The sequence below is a fragment of the Platalea leucorodia genome (assembly GCF_965183815.1).
Source record: "Platalea leucorodia genome assembly, chromosome: 4".
In the NCBI taxonomy this organism is placed as follows: domain Eukaryota; kingdom Metazoa; phylum Chordata; class Aves; order Pelecaniformes; family Threskiornithidae; genus Platalea; species Platalea leucorodia.
In genome coordinates this window covers 40,481,804-40,500,505 of record NC_138826.1, presented here as the reverse complement: position 1 = coordinate 40,500,505, position 18,702 = coordinate 40,481,804, and the positions used below count along the sequence as shown (strand labels likewise).

Genomic DNA, 18,702 nt, shown 5'->3' with positions numbered 1-18,702 from the left:
TTTGTTTGGTTTTGTTTCACATTGCTCACACTGGGCAGCACATAAAAGCAGAACAGGACGCATCCTTACATCTTTCCCTTGCACAAAGATTAAGAATCAGGCATGAAAGAAGCCCAATATGGGCGAGATGCTCAAATATTATTGTTCTTGAGAATCCACATTAGTACCTTCAAAAGCAAATGAAGAGATTTAAGAGATTTCTTGATGCCAACTCATTTGTAAACTCAGACGTCACCCTTAGCACATGAATGATCCCGCTTCCTGACCCGCTTCCTTACCCTCTGAACAAGACACACCTCATTCACAAGATTTAAAGGGTTCTTATTTAGCAAAAGGTTTGTAGGAAACAAATACTGACCTGTCCGCAAAGATTATGAAAATGCTGAACAAAAATGTTGGTGAACTAAGACAGTCATCTAGGAATGCCAATGAAGAGAAACAAAGCATGGGGGAGGAAAGGCGTTAAAGAGCAAATCAATATGTAATTTAAAAATCATTAAGACGGTCACTAGCTGTAATGTACTAATACTAAACGAGGTGCTCCTAGACAGGTGGTGACTGCTGATGTGGGAGGGCAATGCACAACTGGAGCAAAAGAAAAATACCTGCAGTACAGTGTTCCCAGCATAAAATTAACCTGTAAACTTAAATGGACTTCAGAGACATTAATATATTTTTGATTTATGGGGACACCAAGAGACCTTTAGTGCTTGTACTCCACTAAGTTAACAATACAAGTGTTTAACATCTGGGTGAAGGAACCACCTCTTCTTCCTCATTCACTAATCTGGGAAACACACAAATTGGAATCAAATGTCTGCCTTCTTCCCTGCACCATCACTGCCCCTTAACTTCATCTGAAGTGCATACAGCTCAGGGTGCCCTGTGTGTGCAGCGCAGCACGGACAGCACAGATCCGCGTACCCGCAGGCAGTGAGCAGAGGCTACCCTAGCTCCGCCACTTTGGCAGGTCCTGGATCCTGGAGTCACCAGGATTTATGACAGTTTCTGTGATAAAGTGGAGCAGTCCCAGTGTTCCTCTCTGACTTCGCAGTGGCTCCCGCAGATCCACCTCCCAAAGGATGGAGAAGCGTGTATGAAATAAAATCCCGCACTTCAAAAACATAACCCGAGCAGCAAAGGTCAACTGCACCAGGAGTCGCTACGGCAGTTCCAGGATACGTCGAAAATCCTGCCCGAAGGAAGGAGCTGGATACACCGGGATTACAGCTCCTTCCTGCTGGTTGCTGAGAGTACGGCAGTTGTGATGAGCTCAGGACGTGGCTCCTTCTCACTCCACTGAACTACAGCTACAGCTCGTGACTGTTACCACATTTCAATTAATAAAATGCAACATTACAATGAGTGACAGACTTGTCTGATTTGAATATTACCACTAAGCTAAAGTTTTTCTAAAAAATAACAGATTTTTTTAAAAATGGGTTTTGGTAGAAATCTTGTTTTGTGAGAGAAAAATAAAGAGTAAAAACGTAGGTTAATTTTTCATCAGCTATCCCCACACAAACAGAAGCAACTCCAGATGACACTCCAATATATTTGATATATATATATTTACATGTATATACATATATTTATGTATACATATCTACATCTATCTCAGGCATAATAATTTGTGCAAATGCCCTTTTATCCTACAAAGGGAACCCTGTTACTGCACTGGAAAAATTGCTGCCTTTAGCCTGCAGTGCACTAGAGGGCAGCCCTACCAAATGGGAGCGAAGCCTCTCCTCCCCCAACACCCATAAAATTCAACGTGTTTTACCCTCTCCCAATTTCCTTCTTAGGAAAACAGGGCTATACTTTTTTACATCTAGTAATCTAGGCTTTGGGTTTTTTGGAGCTTATAAAATCAGTCTAATTTTTTAATTCCTGTTTTTTGTAGTATCTGACCTAATTATAATCAAGTATTGATTATTTATTAAAATGGCTGTAATTCCATGATAGTAAAATCTAATAATTAATCTGCTGAACAGTTCCAGAGGGAAAAATTCCTGTCAAAGAACACAAAAATCACAGTTTCTGTTGATTTATCTAGACTACTAAGAGAATCACACTGTTTAGAAGATTTTTACCATTATCAGCAGAGCATGTGTGTAGAGGTGCCTACCTGGGGAGCCTGCATTACAAATGCAATTTTGCACACAGCTTCCCTTTCTTCTTGCCTCTCTCCTGAACTGCTAAGCAGAAAGCATCTTACCATAAAGATTCTAAAAGTCTATGAGAAAATGTTTTACTCTCCTATTTCTGACCTGTTGACAAAATCGCCCATTAAAGTTTGTTAGCTTCTTAAATATTACATTTTCTTGGTTTGCAAATAGTTTCATAAAGCATTTGTAAGTACATCCATGTGTTTTTCCTAGCACTTTAGGACTGTGCTTTTTGATTATACCTGCTGATACCAAGGTTTCTAGTTAACTATATCTAAGTGGAAATCAACATTCCCTCACTATAAAAAAACAGCGTGACTGAACAGCGTCTGAGCTAATAAATGCATATTAGGCATTTACAGCTCCTTTTGCAGTCTGCTGGCTTTTATCACAAGTGTAATAAATAGGGAAAAAATGTATTTTTAAAAGCAATCCCTCCTTCCACTAATGTTAAATGTACATAATATAATCCCACAAAGGGAGAAAGTAAAAAGGTTTACTTCAAAGCATAGCATATGTCACATACTGAAATATTCAAACCTTCCCAATCTTTTTGTACAACTACAGATATGTATCTGTAATTTTCTGCTGTCATTTTGTTTTGAACATCTGCCACTTAAGTCTATGTGCACATTACCAGAGCTGGTGGCTTTCCATCTGAGCCGCCTCCAAGTGTTTAATAATCCCCTGCTGTTTGGGGACTTCCAAGGGCACATTTAACATTCCTCTACTATATCTGTGAAACTCTCTTCTACAGAAAGAAAAGGGGTGTTTTGTCTTGAAAATAATTATTCTTCCTGTACATTCTTTCACCATAGGAAGATGTCACTCAACGCTTTATTTAAAAAAAAAATCCAAGATATTTTATTACTAAATAAGCAGAATGAAAAAACCCTAAAGGCCACAAGATAGCATGGCCCTAAAGGCACCCGTAGTCCTTACCAGCCCGGACCAGCCTCACCTAGGGCCCCCCAACACCCTGCCCCTGCGCCCAGGACCCCATTTCATCCCAGTCGGGGCCCCCAGTCCTGTCCCAGTGATGCCATAGGATCCCAGCCCTGCTTCTGACCCCATCCCTTTTTGCTCCTGGCTGGACTCCCTGGACAGACCCCAGACTGGGTTCATGCCCTCACCATGTCTGGGGCTGTTGATGGAGGCTGTTGGTCTGCCCGCCTGGCTCTGTCCCCACGGGGACTGCGCCCAGTCAGGGAGGGCACTGCCCACACTGGGTCACCCTCGGCTCCTGGCTCATCCCTCCACGTGGAGCAGCCTCACTCACACTAACCTCTCACAATAACTTTCAATTTCTTCCTCTGTTAACTACCAGTTCATGAAAAAAACAGGAAAGTGGGAAGTGAACCCTTTGCAACAAGCACCCAAGGACCCCACAGATCTCTGACCTCTGCCACAAGGCCTTATCTTGCCGTTTAACAAACCATTTTTGGGCCCAAGTGCTTTCATTTTGATGCAACTGTGCTTTGCAATGGTTTCCTGAAGCTCTGCTTAGCCTTAAAGGAAATGTCAAGTGCAGGTTATCCCTCGGCAGAAACCTCTCCAGCATGGTGCTCATTGAAGTTCACACAGGAGGAGATCTTTGCTACCACCATTACATTTCAGCTACAGCATCTGTAAGTGCCATACTTTCTTACCATCCATTCCTCTGGTCCATGCTAACTGGTAATAGCCATCTAGTGCCCTCAGTTCTTTCTGTAATTTCTCAATTTCTGCAAATCCTCATTTGATTATATTTCTATTATTAAACTTAGTAAGTTTCCAAAGCCTTTCAATATGATGCTAATCAACCTTATTCAGAACAGTACAAATGTACAAATTTAATATTAAATATTAAAACGCAAATTTCATACACTCTCATGTCATAGTGATCTTAAATTACATGATAGTCTAAAAATAAGTTTTAAAGCTCTTCTGAAACAAGGTCTCGGGATTTGGAGTCACAGACTCAGCATTAAAACAATTGAAAATCTGAGCTGTGACTTCAGAAAACCATTCTCTCACAGGTGAGTTTATTTTTCTGAAAGAAAACCAGAATGTTATTTTTCAACTATAATCCCTTTACTAGAAGATTATCTTTTCTTTTCCTCTTCCCTTAAAGGTCCACCATGCCATGTACACAGATCTGTACTTTGAGCCAAGAGTTGACTGATATATATATATATATATATTTTCATGGATGCGTGCAAACTGTATCTACTCTTTCACTAAGAAAACACTCATGCAAGCTGAGAGGATACAACATTATTCTCCAGGTCTTAATAATAACAATCCCCTAAAGGACTACTGTAGGCAGTTAATATACTATCTAGAACTGGGACGATAACCAGGATCTTAAGATTTCAAGCAAGCTCTCATCCTTCAGCTAAAAGACTGGTATTATTAACTTAAATGAGCGATTTGTTGTAATTTACCCAGGTAATTCTGTGGAGTGGTTCACAGCAGCAGAATATTACACATCGAGGTATATCTAGCCTTTCAAATTGATTGCAAAGGGATTAGAAATGAGTAACTGTACAACGGCCTAAAATCATTGAGGTAAAATAATTCTTTTTGAGATACTTTCAATTTTGTTTCCTCTGCAATTTGTACTTTCATTTCATCAGTCAGTTTCTGTAATTTATACGAAGAAGGTGAGCACAGAACAATTTATACTCCCTAATGTATATGACAAAAATAATGGAAAAAAATCTACTTATCACTCATCTCACTGATTCTTAGCTTTAAAACTGTTTCTTTTACAAATGCAATAACAAGTTAATTTTATTATCAATAATCATATACGTGATGGAAGACTCCCGTGATTATTTCCATTTCGAATTACATACGTAAAAGAGTGCCTTCAAAGTCTGGACTCCTGAAAAATGCAGCTTTCGGGGGGTGGTGGTGGAGAGAACTCATTACATGGCATAAGATAGAAATACCTAATTTCACCAGATACTGGAATATCAAGAACTCGAAGTCCCTTCCCATTCTTTATGTAATCTGTGGGTCTCTTATAATAAACACATACCACCCTTAAAGGTATTCTCCTTTAATGCATCTCACCAGTATATTCATCCCCCAAGATACATACCTAAGTTTGCAAGCAACCCTTTATTTGTGATCCTACATTTTGATTTGCTAAGGTATCATTTCAATTTTATATTTACATTAAGTCCACTGAAGTAAGCCACTACTTGAAAATTACTCCTAGCTGTGCCACAAGTATTTGAAATATCTTTTAGATTTATGTATCAACAACAGTGACTAACATAAGAGGACTGAGGTTAGAGAATCAAGCAATGCTGGGTAACTTTGAGCAAGTTCAAAATCTTTGTGATGATGCTGACAAGATAATATGACAAACTGTATGAAGCGGCACTTTGAATTTTGTCTTTAATTGGTGCAGTGCTTCTTTACACAGGGTTCTTTGTTTGAAGCTATACAAAAGAGAGGCTTGTTAACATGGTATAACTGCCTCTTTTTTATATTTAGTGCTCAGCAAGCCCTAAAGTAGCTCATAACATAAATTAAGGGATAATATTCATAGTGCAATATATGAGGTAATAAATGACTAGCAGATGATTGAACAAATAAGTTGAGATTGAAAAAAGAAAAAAAAAAAATCTGTTTACTGGCACCATAGTCCAACACCATGCCCGTTATTCCATTAATGCCACGAGAAAAGAGATAAATAAGCAGTTACATTTTGGAGGCAACACAGCTCATTTTTTTTAACCTTCGTGTAAGTTATGTGCTGCTGCTGTGCTGGACCGCCCTGTTATTTTTTAAATGGGAAATGGTTTTCATTACATGTTAGAAAGGAAAGATTAACTTCATGGATGTAAATTTATTGAAAAAACATAACTTAAATTTTATTTTAGAAATATTAGAAACTGATGACATGTGTTTGACCTTAACTGATTCACTAACATCTTTTACCTTCCATGTATCCTTCGTTACCTGTATAATTTCTGGCAGAAAATCTTCATTATTATTATCATTAAATCTCACCATAACATGAAATCCGCCCCATAATGAAACAATGATGTATGATGAGCTCACCTGCTCATTAGAAACAAGACTTGAGTGAATTTCTAGTAAATACCTCCAGGAAGAGAAAGCAGTGGCAGCTACACCTATGCATGGCTATTTAAACATCTGGTGGAGCGGGGTTTGAACCAAAATGTCGTGTGTCGTGTCCCCCCCCCCAATGACAACCTGTGGATCCCTCTTCTCCCATTGTCTCCCAGGGATAATTTAAGCATTTTACAGAGACTAAAGCCGCTCACTCCCCAGCACTCTGCAGCAGTACAGTAAATGTGCTCTGTGAGAGGAGAGGGTCCTGCTGCAACATTTTATTCTACTGTCACAAATGCTGGGTTCCTGCATACTTTCTCCAAGACACCTTTATTTTCTTTGCTTTACGGTTGGCTCCAATCGTTTGGTTTGAAAGGGTGATTCATCCACAAACACGCAGCTTCTTCTAACCCTCCCACCCTACAAATTATATTACAAACAAATTATATTTCTCCTTGTTTTCATTCAAGGTTTAGGTTGTCAGAGAAAGAAAGGGAGCTTTCTTGTCTAAGCATGTTGGAGCTCTGCACTGCTATGGCATCATTATAACAAAGACCATGCCATTTGCTTCCAACTTGAATACGAAGGACAGCAAGAAGAGTCATGCTGATGAAGGACCATTCAGAGCAACCACGCCAGAGAGAAAGATTTAGCTGTTACATATTTTTGCATGGTTGATTTGTTTCCTTTATGCAAAGTTCCCAAGGAAGGGAAGACTTAGCATAGTGGTTATGAAAGATTCACATTCACCCCCAGAATAAGTACCAATCAATGCATATAATGCATCATCTAAAGCATATGTTGACTTCTAACTTCTCAATGGCATACTTCTCTTGAAAAACTAGTTTAACTATTGCAGTTAGTGTACTCTCTGATGATAGCAGTATATTTGTTGACGTTCATGGGTAAGGTCAGTTTTACTAAATCTGGAAATTCACTGTATAATGTGTGTAACAGTCCACTGGGATTAAGGCATGGTAGAAATTATACGAAATATTTGGTAGGTGGTCTTGTAATATTGCATTACTAGAAACATATAGATCTGTTTTTACTTATTCTTGTTGCTCTATCACTTTCAATCATCAGCCAGGGATAATGGCTTCATTACACTACATACTCTACCTGAAAAACTGAAAAGAAAACCAATCCCGGAACACAAAAGGAGGAGAAAAAGCTATTATAACAAACAAGAGAGAGACACAAAGAAATACAAAAATAATGCTGGTAATAATAATAAGAGGAGGTCACAGCATAAAATATGCAAGTACCTTACAGGCCCCATGATACAGAAATTCTTGTAATATGTATTTAGGAACACATTACTCATTTAACAGCAATATAAACTGGAAAAACGTTAGTCCTGTTTCTGTTAAAAAGCTCTATTACCATAGTAATTGTTTCCAAATGCTAAATCCTAAGAATAAGCACACCATTTGCACAGTAGTGATTTCGCTTCTTCCAATACTGGGAAACATTTATATTGTGAGAGGATGCTTGTGCATACTGCAATATGCGCTACAGGCACTCTTAGCAAACAGCCCTCAGATGCTGAGTGAATGCAAATCTCTGCCATTCTCATGGTGAGAGAAATTGTGCCTTGACAGTGGCAAACAAATAGCAGACAAATTGTTTCTTGGAGTTGCTAATGTTTTTATCCCTTAAACTAGGTTTTCAAGACTGATAAAATTTGCTATGTCTAACCTGTATAATTACATATATATAAAAAACCCAAATAAAACAAAAAGTTTCATGTTCTTGATTACAGATGAGATTACAATCATCAATTATTCTGGATGAACACTTGTGCAATCTCCCATGCCATCCCAAGACAAGATGACTCATTACTACTTTCGGGTTAAGGTGAAAAGTTATGAAAGCAGCGAGACGAATATGAGAACTGGGGAAAAAAAGAAAAATCTCAGACTGCTTGAGGTGGTTTGCATCTTTCTGGCAACAAGAAATCAATGCCACTTACACTATTCCTCTTCAGTAATACTAGAAATGATGCAACAATTTATTAATTTACCTTTGGCTTTCTTTGAAGAAAGAGTCATAAGACATCTATAAATGGCCATCTGGCCGCAGCAGTGGCCAATAATGTATTTCACTACTGACATGAAGGTAACAGATTAAGTTATTTTTTTCTGCAGTGAGTATTGTGCTATGCAATCTGTGTTTTGGTCAAGTTCAGGGAAGATTACTACAAACTCTTTGTAACTTGGCCTGCCAAAGGCTGAACGCGAGAGTCTAAAGAACATCACTGTGTGTATCTACCCTCCCCCAAGCCACAATGATCACTGTGATTATGGGTATACTGCACTGCTGCCCATTCAGTTTTATATCACATAAATGATATATGAAACCATCAGATGCTGTCCATCGTTGGTTAACGGAATCCTAGTACACAGTAAAAATTACAGCGCTTTCGGTTAAGAGCTGGACAGTGAAAAATGACAAATGTTAACAGAGCAGCACGAGCCCAAAAGGACTTGGAGACCTCTGTAGTACAAATAATGCTCTGAGAATTACAGGGACCGAATCCCTAATGGTTGCATGAATTCCCTGCTTGGACCCACTATTGCCTTAATGCTTACTTCTTGTTTTCTCTAGTTCGATTTTGTGTTATTAAAGATTGCAATTGGTACAACTGTTATGTTAGGGCCTACAGTGTATCTGCACTCGGTTTATTTCCCATTTGGGGTCACAAACACCATAATAAAATAATTACTCTAATATCATCTTCTAAATAAAGTAAAAGCACATTTACTACTAAGAAGAATCAGACACATCCAGTTCCTGGTGCCAGAGCAGGAGCAAAAGACAGGCTGAGCGGGAACAACTCCGGAGCCCCAGCAGAGGGATGTTCATCCCCACGCTGAAGCACCCTGTCCCTGAACACAGGCTCTGAGTTGGCAGATGGCCTGGCAGAAATCGTGAGTTTTAGAACCCCTTCAGTTCCCTGGGCAGACATCTTAATTGGTCAACAAAGAATTATAAATGACTCCAATGAAACACTGAACATGCTCATCAGGAGTTATCTACTTAGCTATGCCCTAAAGCAGCAGCTCGGACCACAGTTAAGATTGCAGAGGAATAAAAGCCTGGACTGGAATCAGGCAATACACTGTGCATGACGCTCTAGACTGCTACATGGCGGCGTCATTTACGCCATCATGCATTCAAGACCAAGGGCCAGATGTAAACACCCTCGCTGAGCTGCTGGACACAAATCAGTTCCCTCTGTCAGCTTACCAGGACGTGCTGACGCTGGCCCTGTAAAATGCGTGCACCACCTCTATCCTCAAGGGAACTTTAGTGCCTTGCCCTCTCTGCCCTGATCAGGACTTTTCACCCCCAGCAAAGGCACGTCAGCTCTCCCCCCTTCAAAACAAGGGGGAATATGAGTCCTTTCCATTAAGAACAAACCCAAATTGCATTGCAATGTGCTTTGTTACTTCTGTATTTCTTTTCACACCCGAGGCCTTCTCACTTGGCTCCCAAGACTCTGCACCGCTCTGTCTCCTCAATCACCCATTCAAAGTGTCCTTTTGTGGATCCTTCTCATCTCACACAGGGGCAGCACAAGGATCTGATCTCAATCTCCACCTCCCCCCCCCCCCCCCCCGCCCCCCGTAAATTTTGTATCTGGGAAGTTCATCTATAAGCTCAAATCAAACCATTCTTTCTATTTTAGACATCTCTTGTGACCAAGGTTCTAAATTTCTACCATCTGGCATATAACCCATTAATGATATCTGCCCAACAAAATGAGATATTAAAAATGTTTTTTCCACAAGCCCTCTGCCATTCTCTCAACTGCCACTGAAAATATAACTTTTCTACCTGTCACTCAAGGCTGGAACCTAAGCATCATCTTAATCTCAGCATATAATATTTCATCATAGAATCATAGAATATCAGGTTGGAAGGGACCTCGAGGATCATCTGGTCCAACCTTTCTAGGCAGGAGCACAATCTAGACGAGATGGCCCAGCACCATGTCCAGCTGAGTCTTAAACGTGTGCAGCGTAGCGGAGTCAACCACTTCCCCGGGGAGATTACTCCAATGACTGGCTGTTCTCATTGTGAAAAATGTACTTCTTGTGTCCCGTCGGAATCTCCCTGGGAGTCACTTGTACCCATTACCCCTTGTCCTCACCATGGGACTCCTCGTAAAAAGGGAGTCTCCATCTTCTTTGTAGCTCCCCTTTAAGTACTGGCACATAGTGACGAGATCACCTCTAAGCCTCCTCTTCTCAAGGCTGAACAAACCCAGCTCTCTCAGCCTACCCTCATACGGCAGCCTCCCAGACCCTCGATCACCTTGGTGGCCCTCCTCTGGACCCCCTCCAGCCTGTCCACATCTTTTTTGTATAACGGGGACCAGAACTGTACACAGTATTCCGGGTGCGGCCTGACAAGTGCCGAGTAGAGAGGGATAATGACTTTTTTTTATCTCTGCTGGTGATGCCCTTTTTGATGCAACCCAGCACCCTATTGGCCTGCTTGGCCGCAGCAGCACCCTGTTCGCTCACGTTGAGCTTCCTGTCCACCAGGACCCCCAGGTCCCTTTCCACGGAGCTGCTCTCTAGCCAGGTGGATCCCAGTCTGAGCTGCACTCCTGGATTATGTTTTCCCAGGTGCAAGACCTTACCCTTGTCCTTGTTAAACTTCGTAAGGTTCTGGTTAGCCCACTCTTCCAGCCTATCCAGATCTTCCTGCAGGGTGGCTCTCCCTTCCAGAGTGTCTACTTCTATTTAACCATGTGCACTGACCTGCTGCAAAAGTCAGCCTGTCACTGAGTATGATACTTAATCATTTCTTTGATTTATTTTCTTTCTCATTTAAAATATAAGCTGCTCGTCCTCACTTTCAGGCCCTATTGTGTCCCCAGCCTAATACCTTTTACTGCTGAAATTGTTACTCCTGGCTCCAGCCTAGCATTCCAGGCTCTTCCATACTGCCTTTCCAAATAAGTACCATCACACTCTCTTTTTGTTGCTCATGCATGGGAAGAGTTTCCAGCAAAACAAGAAACCTGTTTTTTCATCCTACTAAGCCCCTTCTTAAGTTCCTTATTCCCACACCTCCTCCTTTGACAGTGCACAAGCTGCTGTTTCATTAAGGCCACCGAGTTGAACTGTATCACCTCCCTGTACCCCGTCTCATTAATGAATACAATACAAATGCACGATCATACAGCTGGGTCAGCCCTATGAAGCAAACTACAGCTTTTTGCTGAATATAGTCCTATTTGAAAACAAGTACCTTTAAAAAACCCAAACAAACGCAAACACTTAATTCTTTCAAAAATTCACTGTCCTGGGAAGAAGTTTATTTTAGGAAAAACCAGGCTTGAGCAACTTCCTCCTCAAAAGTATAACAGAAAAGGCTCAGGGAATGATGTCAAAAGCTATGTTTTCTTTGCTTGACTGGGAAACTGCTGTGAAAGAGCATAGGCTATTAGGAAACAGGTGACCTGCATCTCACTCTGAGCAATTTTGCAGAGATGGAGACGTATTATAGAAGCCTTCTTACGTTGTCATCAAAGCTAATAATCGGAGACATTTACTGTCCCTAAAATAATTCTGAGCTCAGTAGAGACTGACAAACAGAATTACTCAAAATCATGTGGCAATTCATAGCATCTGCAGATACAGAGCAAGCTGAACCCAAGACTGATTCATATATGCTAAATACTTTCTGCAGACTTACATTTAAACTGAAGTTGCCAGATATGAAGTTCACATTTGTGAGCTATGCTTTTGTTCCTACTACAATTTTTGCTTCTTAGCTAAAATACGAGTAATTAAACTCTCTTCTCTCCCACAGCTCACTGTTCTTCACTGACAAAATCAACAAAAATGAAGCAACTGCGCAAAAGGACTTGACTGACTGGCTCCAGAACTGCACCTTTGTAAATGCAAGGAGGCAGGATTTCTAAATCATCTGAAATATCCTCTCCTCTTGGACATGAGTACATCAACCAAATTAAGATGGGTAAGTGCTAATGTTTCAGCTACAAACGCTTTTCATTTGTGGATCGTTACCAAACAGAATACCATTATCCCCATATTATTGGTGAGATAACTGAAAGCCAGAGATGATGCTGTAACTCACTGCATAAAAACGATTCATTGTGCAAGACCACTAAATAAGCCTGTTCCTTTGCAGCTCTGTATTTTCAAGCAGCAGAATCTGAAATATAGGATGTGGTGTGCCACATCAGCACTCAATACACCCGAATGGTTCATAAAATTACAATTTATGATAGCTTTAACTGAAACGTGATGGTGTCATTTTTGCAAACCATTCCATTAGGTACTTATTTCAACCTTTCAGGGATTCTAAAGGACTAAACGTTTATGTATGTGTCAGGTATTCTTGTACTTCATGAATCTGTGATCCAAGATTTAACCACGTAATTGCATATAGAAAAGTAATTACAGCTGTTATAAACTGTATGTTTAACTGAACAAGTTGCTGTCAGAAAAAGGCAGTAGCTTCATACAGCGAAAAAGCAGGAAAGCAGACATACTGCTGGCGTGCTCTGGTGTTTCATCAGGACACCTGTTAAGGGTTGATGAAGTATTTTGTAACAAATAGGAGAGGATGCTATCTACTGACAAGTTATTCCTCTTACCTTTACTCTCACTGTGACAGTAGCAAGACCAGGAGGCATAGTGCCCTTGCTATCGAAGGCTTCCACAAGAAAGGTGAAGGTTGCTTCTGTGTCAGAAAACGATTCATAATCCAAGGACTTCAAAAGCGATAACTCGCCTGTGTACTTGTTCAGTGCAAAATACTGTAGTGCTTCCTGGGTCCGTATTCGATAGTTAACATCAGAACCAAGATCAACATCCTTCGCCTACAGCATGCCACGCAGACAGAAAAAAAAGCGCTTAAAACCAAACAAAATCCATTTACACAAAAAATCCCTACTAGATTTAAAGAACATAAAAAAGCAAACTACTGCAAACAACTTTAGTTGCGTTATATTATTCTAATAGTATTGATGTACTTAATACTGTTGCACAAACACAAGGAAGACAAATCCGCTTAAGGTTATAAAATCCAGCGATACCCGCCACAGGAAACGAGCACAGTATTCTGGGCAAGAGCCGCGGGAAGCTCCGTCTGTTCTTGTTCTTTTCCCTGAGCACCTGCTATCGGCCACTGCCAGGGAGAGGACGCTGGGCTGAGCAGACGTTTGATCTCACCCCATACGGCAGCACGATGGTTTTATTTCATACCAGTATTTAGACAAAGAATATTAATCTTCATCAGGATAAGGAGTATTATGTGATTGCTTTAGCTGTAATTTGACATTAGATTTATCTGCAGTCAGGTTCAGCGAAAACCATTCTTGTTGAAATTGTCTCAGGACAGATTCTTCTCATTAAAGGATGCTGACCAAAACATCAGGAGGATATATAGACCGCTTGCGGGAAGTGAATCTCGGCTGCCTTTAGAGATCTAGCTCATCCTTGAACAATTAACTCTCACTTGTCTGAGCATCTTTTATAGTCAGTGAAGAGAAGACAACACCTCCAGGTGTTCCCTTCACTTTACTCCAACTATCTTAGATGATGATCTTGGTATTGGATGAATTGCTTCTGGAAGCAACTACTTATCTCCATTAACCATAATGTGAGGTTAGACATCCAGGTTTGACTTAACTGTCTAAATCAGTTGAGATAAAGCTCTCTTTTGCTACTAATGTAAACAGGTAGAAGCAATATGATGAGCCTTCAAAAGCACTTTAAATGTGTAAAACAACATTCCAAGAAACAACAATAGTAGTGTAGGTTTTGTTGTTTGTTTGTTTTTTACTGATTGCTCTTATTTCCAAACAAACCTCAGCTTCAAAGTATTTTTATGTACCTGTCTAAAGGTCACGCATTTTTCAGTCTGTTAAGTGTCATAACTTACCCCACTCCAGTTTGCAATCTTTTACTGCAGTCTCACTGACAAATTAAATCAGAACATTTTTAGTATTGCAGAACATTTACCATACATCATCTTCACTCTATAATGCTTTCTTACCTCTATTTGCAGGAAGACAGTGCCTGGTGGTAGGTTTTCTGGCACGCAGACAGCGTAGGAAGCGTTAGTAAAAACAGGGCTGTTGTCATCAATATCCAGCACCTTGATCGCTAAAGTTAGTGTTGAACGGCGAGGGTCCATAGCTCCGTCTGTTGCTTCAACAATAAGTTCATAATAGTCCCTTACTTCTCTGTTCAGTTTAACTGCTGTATAAATGCTACCATTTGATGTGATTCGAAAAAGATTGTTGAAGTTTGCCAAACTGTAATGAACTTGACCATTAACACCAGCATCTGGGTCTGTAGCCTAAAGAAGCAGAAAAAAAGAACCATGCTTTAATGCATATTTTAAATACCTACAAGGGACATAGCTACATGGGAGCAACAAGGTAAGCTAGGGTAATATTCAACAGGGTATTAATGCTTGTGTGGCTACTCAGCATTTCTTGTTTACAGCAGCTTGCCTCTCTCTGATATTTTCCTGAAGGTAAAATATCCCACAGAAAAAAATCTCTTAATTTGCAGTGACAAAAGGTAGGTTTACTGGATCCCAATAGGACTTCAGGAGAAATGACACATTTAGTTGCTCAGCCTTGGACAACCGTGCACATAAGCAGAAGACAACCTAGATGCTTTTAAAGCCAAGCCCTCAGATACTTCTAATGCTGAAGTGTCTTCACGGTTAGGTGGTGTCTGAGAATTTCTATTTTGATTTAGGTGTTTCATTGCTGCTCAAATCATTATGGAGTACATGCTTAGATGAAAGATTGATGCAGTCAGAAGATAGCTAGAATCGACACATTAGTTAGAAATTTTCATTTCACTTAACGTGTTTGTCACATTTAGTGATATTTTAATCACTGCTCTCTGAAGAACTACTTAACTTCCTATAGTTTATCATGTTTCTTCAAAACCAAATGTTATCACATTTCATCCTTATTCTTCTACACTCAGAAGAGGCATATGATTGCAATACAAAACTGTTTAGATTTTGTTCAGTTGGTATCTTTGTTCTCACATACTGAACTAAGTCTCAAATTTCAGTAGCAGCCAAATAATTCTTGCTGTTACATAACTGCCCTTATAGGGATGGACAAAATTCATATGTTTTTCCTAAAGCTACCATCCCCTCAACATAGTCTGAATGATGACCTGTTACATTTCCTCCTCTTAATTAAATTATGGCATGATGAATAAAGTTATGTAAATTAAACAACGGGCATTCTGTGAGCAAGGTATTTTCATTTATTTGACTTTATAAATGAGGCTACAGACATCTGGGAAGATCGCAAGAGATTTTCATGTTTTGTTACCAGAACAATTGTCAGGAAGTTTCCATGAATGTTTAATTCCGGTGAAGGTGTTCACTGTAAGACTTTGTAATGAAACCATTTATCTTCCTGAAAATCAATTAAAAGTTAATTAAAATTGTTAATAAGAAAAATTTCACTGTGCTTTCCCCCTGCGCTACATCAATGTGCTAAGAAGTGATGGCTACAACTTCATAATGACCAGTCTATGGATAACACATCCTTTTAATCGGCATCTTTCAACGTATGGTTGATTTACTTAGTTTACAATCAATTCTATTTCCTCTGTAGAAATAACTGAGTTGGGGCACAAAGACCTCCTAGATGACATACTGGAAAACCATCAGAAAGCTACTCAAGGAGAAAAGTTTAAAGTATACACTAACACTTAGCCCCACGGAAAGAAATGCAAAGCATTGCAAATGCAATGCTGGATAAGACACCAACAGCAAAATTCACCTTCATAAGACTTAATCTCCAACACACACATGAGGCCAGTCCTCATACTTAGCCTCTAAGTTAAGCCAAAGCCATATTATAGCAATTAAATTGATACTAAACACTCGGAGTTAAAAACCAAACAAAAAAACCCCACAAAAATATCAAACAGTAATCTGAAACACTACTACCATAGGAAACTGAGAATAAGCCAGGTAACATTTTTATTTAAGAGCAATTTGGAAGTCTGTTTCTGAATAGACAAACTTATTTTTTTAGGAAAGCAAATTAAAATTACTTTCAAATGTATGTCAGGCTTTGCAATTTGGTTCCTAAAAACATGACTATGTATGTTGTAAACTCATTTGTGTACATCCTTGGGCATAAACATCTTTTCCACATTCTGCAGGACCAATTTGTTTCCGTGCAGAGCAGCAGGCAAATCACCATTATTAAATCCAATTAAACTAACTGTTACAGTACTACCATCACACTAGTGAGAAGTCGACCAAAGACACGTGAAGAGAAGTGTTAGCTCTGTGCATTTTTACATATCTTAGTCCTGTGCTTCCACAGCACAGGGCAAATTCAAATTTCAGAAGGATGCTCTGACTGAAGCATCAAACAGAAGTTTGCTGTGCTTTGTCCACTAAAATTTCTACCATATGGATTCTCTCATTATTTATTAGATATATATAAAAAAAAAAAAATCATCTTTTCTCCAAGCTTCCTGTTCTATCTGTGGCATTACACCAGAGATGACTACTGCCTATTTACAAAGCCGTCATCCCATTGCTCAGGCAGCGCTTCGTGTTATCCATCTTTGATGAACAGCATGTAGAAGCAGAGCCACTGAGGAGAAGGGCAAAGCTGAGAAGTTACAACAGGTTGTACAAGCACTGTCCAACCTACCTACGGATGGCTTTGTGACCCCAAGAGGCTTGGAAAGGCCTGAATGTCATATGTGGTGGCTGCCAAGCCCATGCCAGGGCTACCTTCTCCTGCCCAGACTCCCCTCTCGCACAGCAGAGGGGCTTTTATATCCTGTAACAGCCCTTCCCCGTCCCTACACCTTTCCCTGCCCCACTGCGGTCTCCCCACAGGCTGCAGGGGAGTCTGCTCCGGCGCCTGAAGCTCCTCTTCCTCCTCAGTGCTTGAAGGGCTGTTCCTCACTGCTGGGAGGAGTTCTGCCCTTTCTTGATTCTGTTTCCCAGTGTCACCACCGGAGTCACTGAGGGGCTCAGCTGCAGCCTGTGGGGGCCACCGGAGCCCGCTGGAACTGGCTGGAACCAGCTGTGTCTGACCTCTCCCCGCAGAGACCCCTCAGCCCCGCCGCCAGCCCTGGGCAACCCGTACACATGCATATATGTCTAAAATTGAAGTGCATGTTTTTAAAGAATCAAAATGGATTTCACTGCGAAAAAAGCTTTATGAAAATGCTATTATTTTACCAAATTAGATTGCTTTTACAGTTCAAGATCTCCATTAATTAACATTTTATCAGTATAAACTTGAAAAGAGATAGTGTAGTCTTCATGGATATGAAAGAAAAAGAGTTTAATCTGTTTTCTAAAAGAATCCTATCTCAAGGGTATACAAAATTAACGCTTTCCACATGAAAATCACTGCACAGAGCCTCTTGGAGCCTGTGGGCAGCAGGTCCACGGAGAAGTCCTTGAAGGACTCGCTGGTGGCGGGCGCGGTTACCACCTGTTCCTGTTTGCAGCTATTGCTTTGTATCAAAATAGATGACTTCAAGTCATCCCAATTTATCCCCGCGCCCTGTCACTGACAGGTACAAGCTGGCATGCACATATCACAGGCCTCGACTGGAAGGCCAGGGAGGAGGAGGTCTGTACAACAAGGAGTTGGGCTTTCAGAAAGTCCTGCTTCAAAAATCATCCCTGCTTGAACATATTACTACCCTTAAAACAGGAGCCAGCAACATCCCAATAAATCTAATACGATTTGCTCATTACCAATGCTGAGCTGAATTACCTGGGTATACAGTTACCACAGGTGGAGAGAATCATAGAATCATTTAGGTTGGAAAAGACCTTTAAGATCATCGAGTCCAACCGTTAACCTAGCACTGCCAAGTCCACCACTAAACCATGCCCCTAAGCACCACGTCTACCTGTCTTTTAAATACCTCCAGGGATGGAGACTCAACCACTTCCCTGGGCAGCCTGTTCCAATGCTTGACTACCCTTTCAGTGAAGAGTTTTTTCCTAATATCCAACCTAAACCTCCCCTGGCACATTTCCTTTAGTCCTATCACTTGTTACTAGGGAGAAGAGATCAACCCCCACCTCGCTACAGCCTCCTTTCAGGTAGTTGTAGAGAGCAATAAGGTCTCCCCTCAGCCTCTTCTGCTCCAGACTAAACAACCCCAGCTCCCTCAGCCGCTCCTCATAAGACTTGTGCTCCAGACCCTTCACCAGCTTCGTTGCCCTCCTCTGGACACGCTCCAGCACCTCCATGTCCTTCTTGTAGTGAGGGGCCCAAAACTGAACACAGTACTCGAGGCGCAGCCTCACCAGTGATCATCCAGTACAGGGGGACGATCACTTCCCTAGTTCTGCTGGCCACACTATTCCTGATGCAAGCCAGGATGCTATTGGCCCTCTTGGCCACCTGGGCACACTGCTGGCTCATGTTCAGGCG

The 18,702-nt window shown here is 40.8% G+C and overlaps 1 protein-coding gene across 4 annotated transcripts in view; it reads right to left on the bottom strand.

The window, feature by feature from the left end:
* PCDH15 (protocadherin related 15) overlaps nucleotides 1-18,702 on the bottom strand; it is a gene marked incomplete at both ends in the record, with an annotated part of 380,170 nt that overhangs the window by 112,311 nt on the left and 249,157 nt on the right. For all 4 annotated transcript variants that reach the window (XM_082311053.1, XM_082311051.1, XM_082311054.1 and 1 more), the window contains 2 exons: nucleotides 12,886-13,110; nucleotides 14,289-14,594. In XM_082311053.1, the coding sequence (XP_082167179.1) occupies nucleotides 12,886-13,110; nucleotides 14,289-14,594 (531 nt within the window). The remainder of the gene's footprint in view (nucleotides 1-12,885; nucleotides 13,111-14,288; nucleotides 14,595-18,702) is intronic.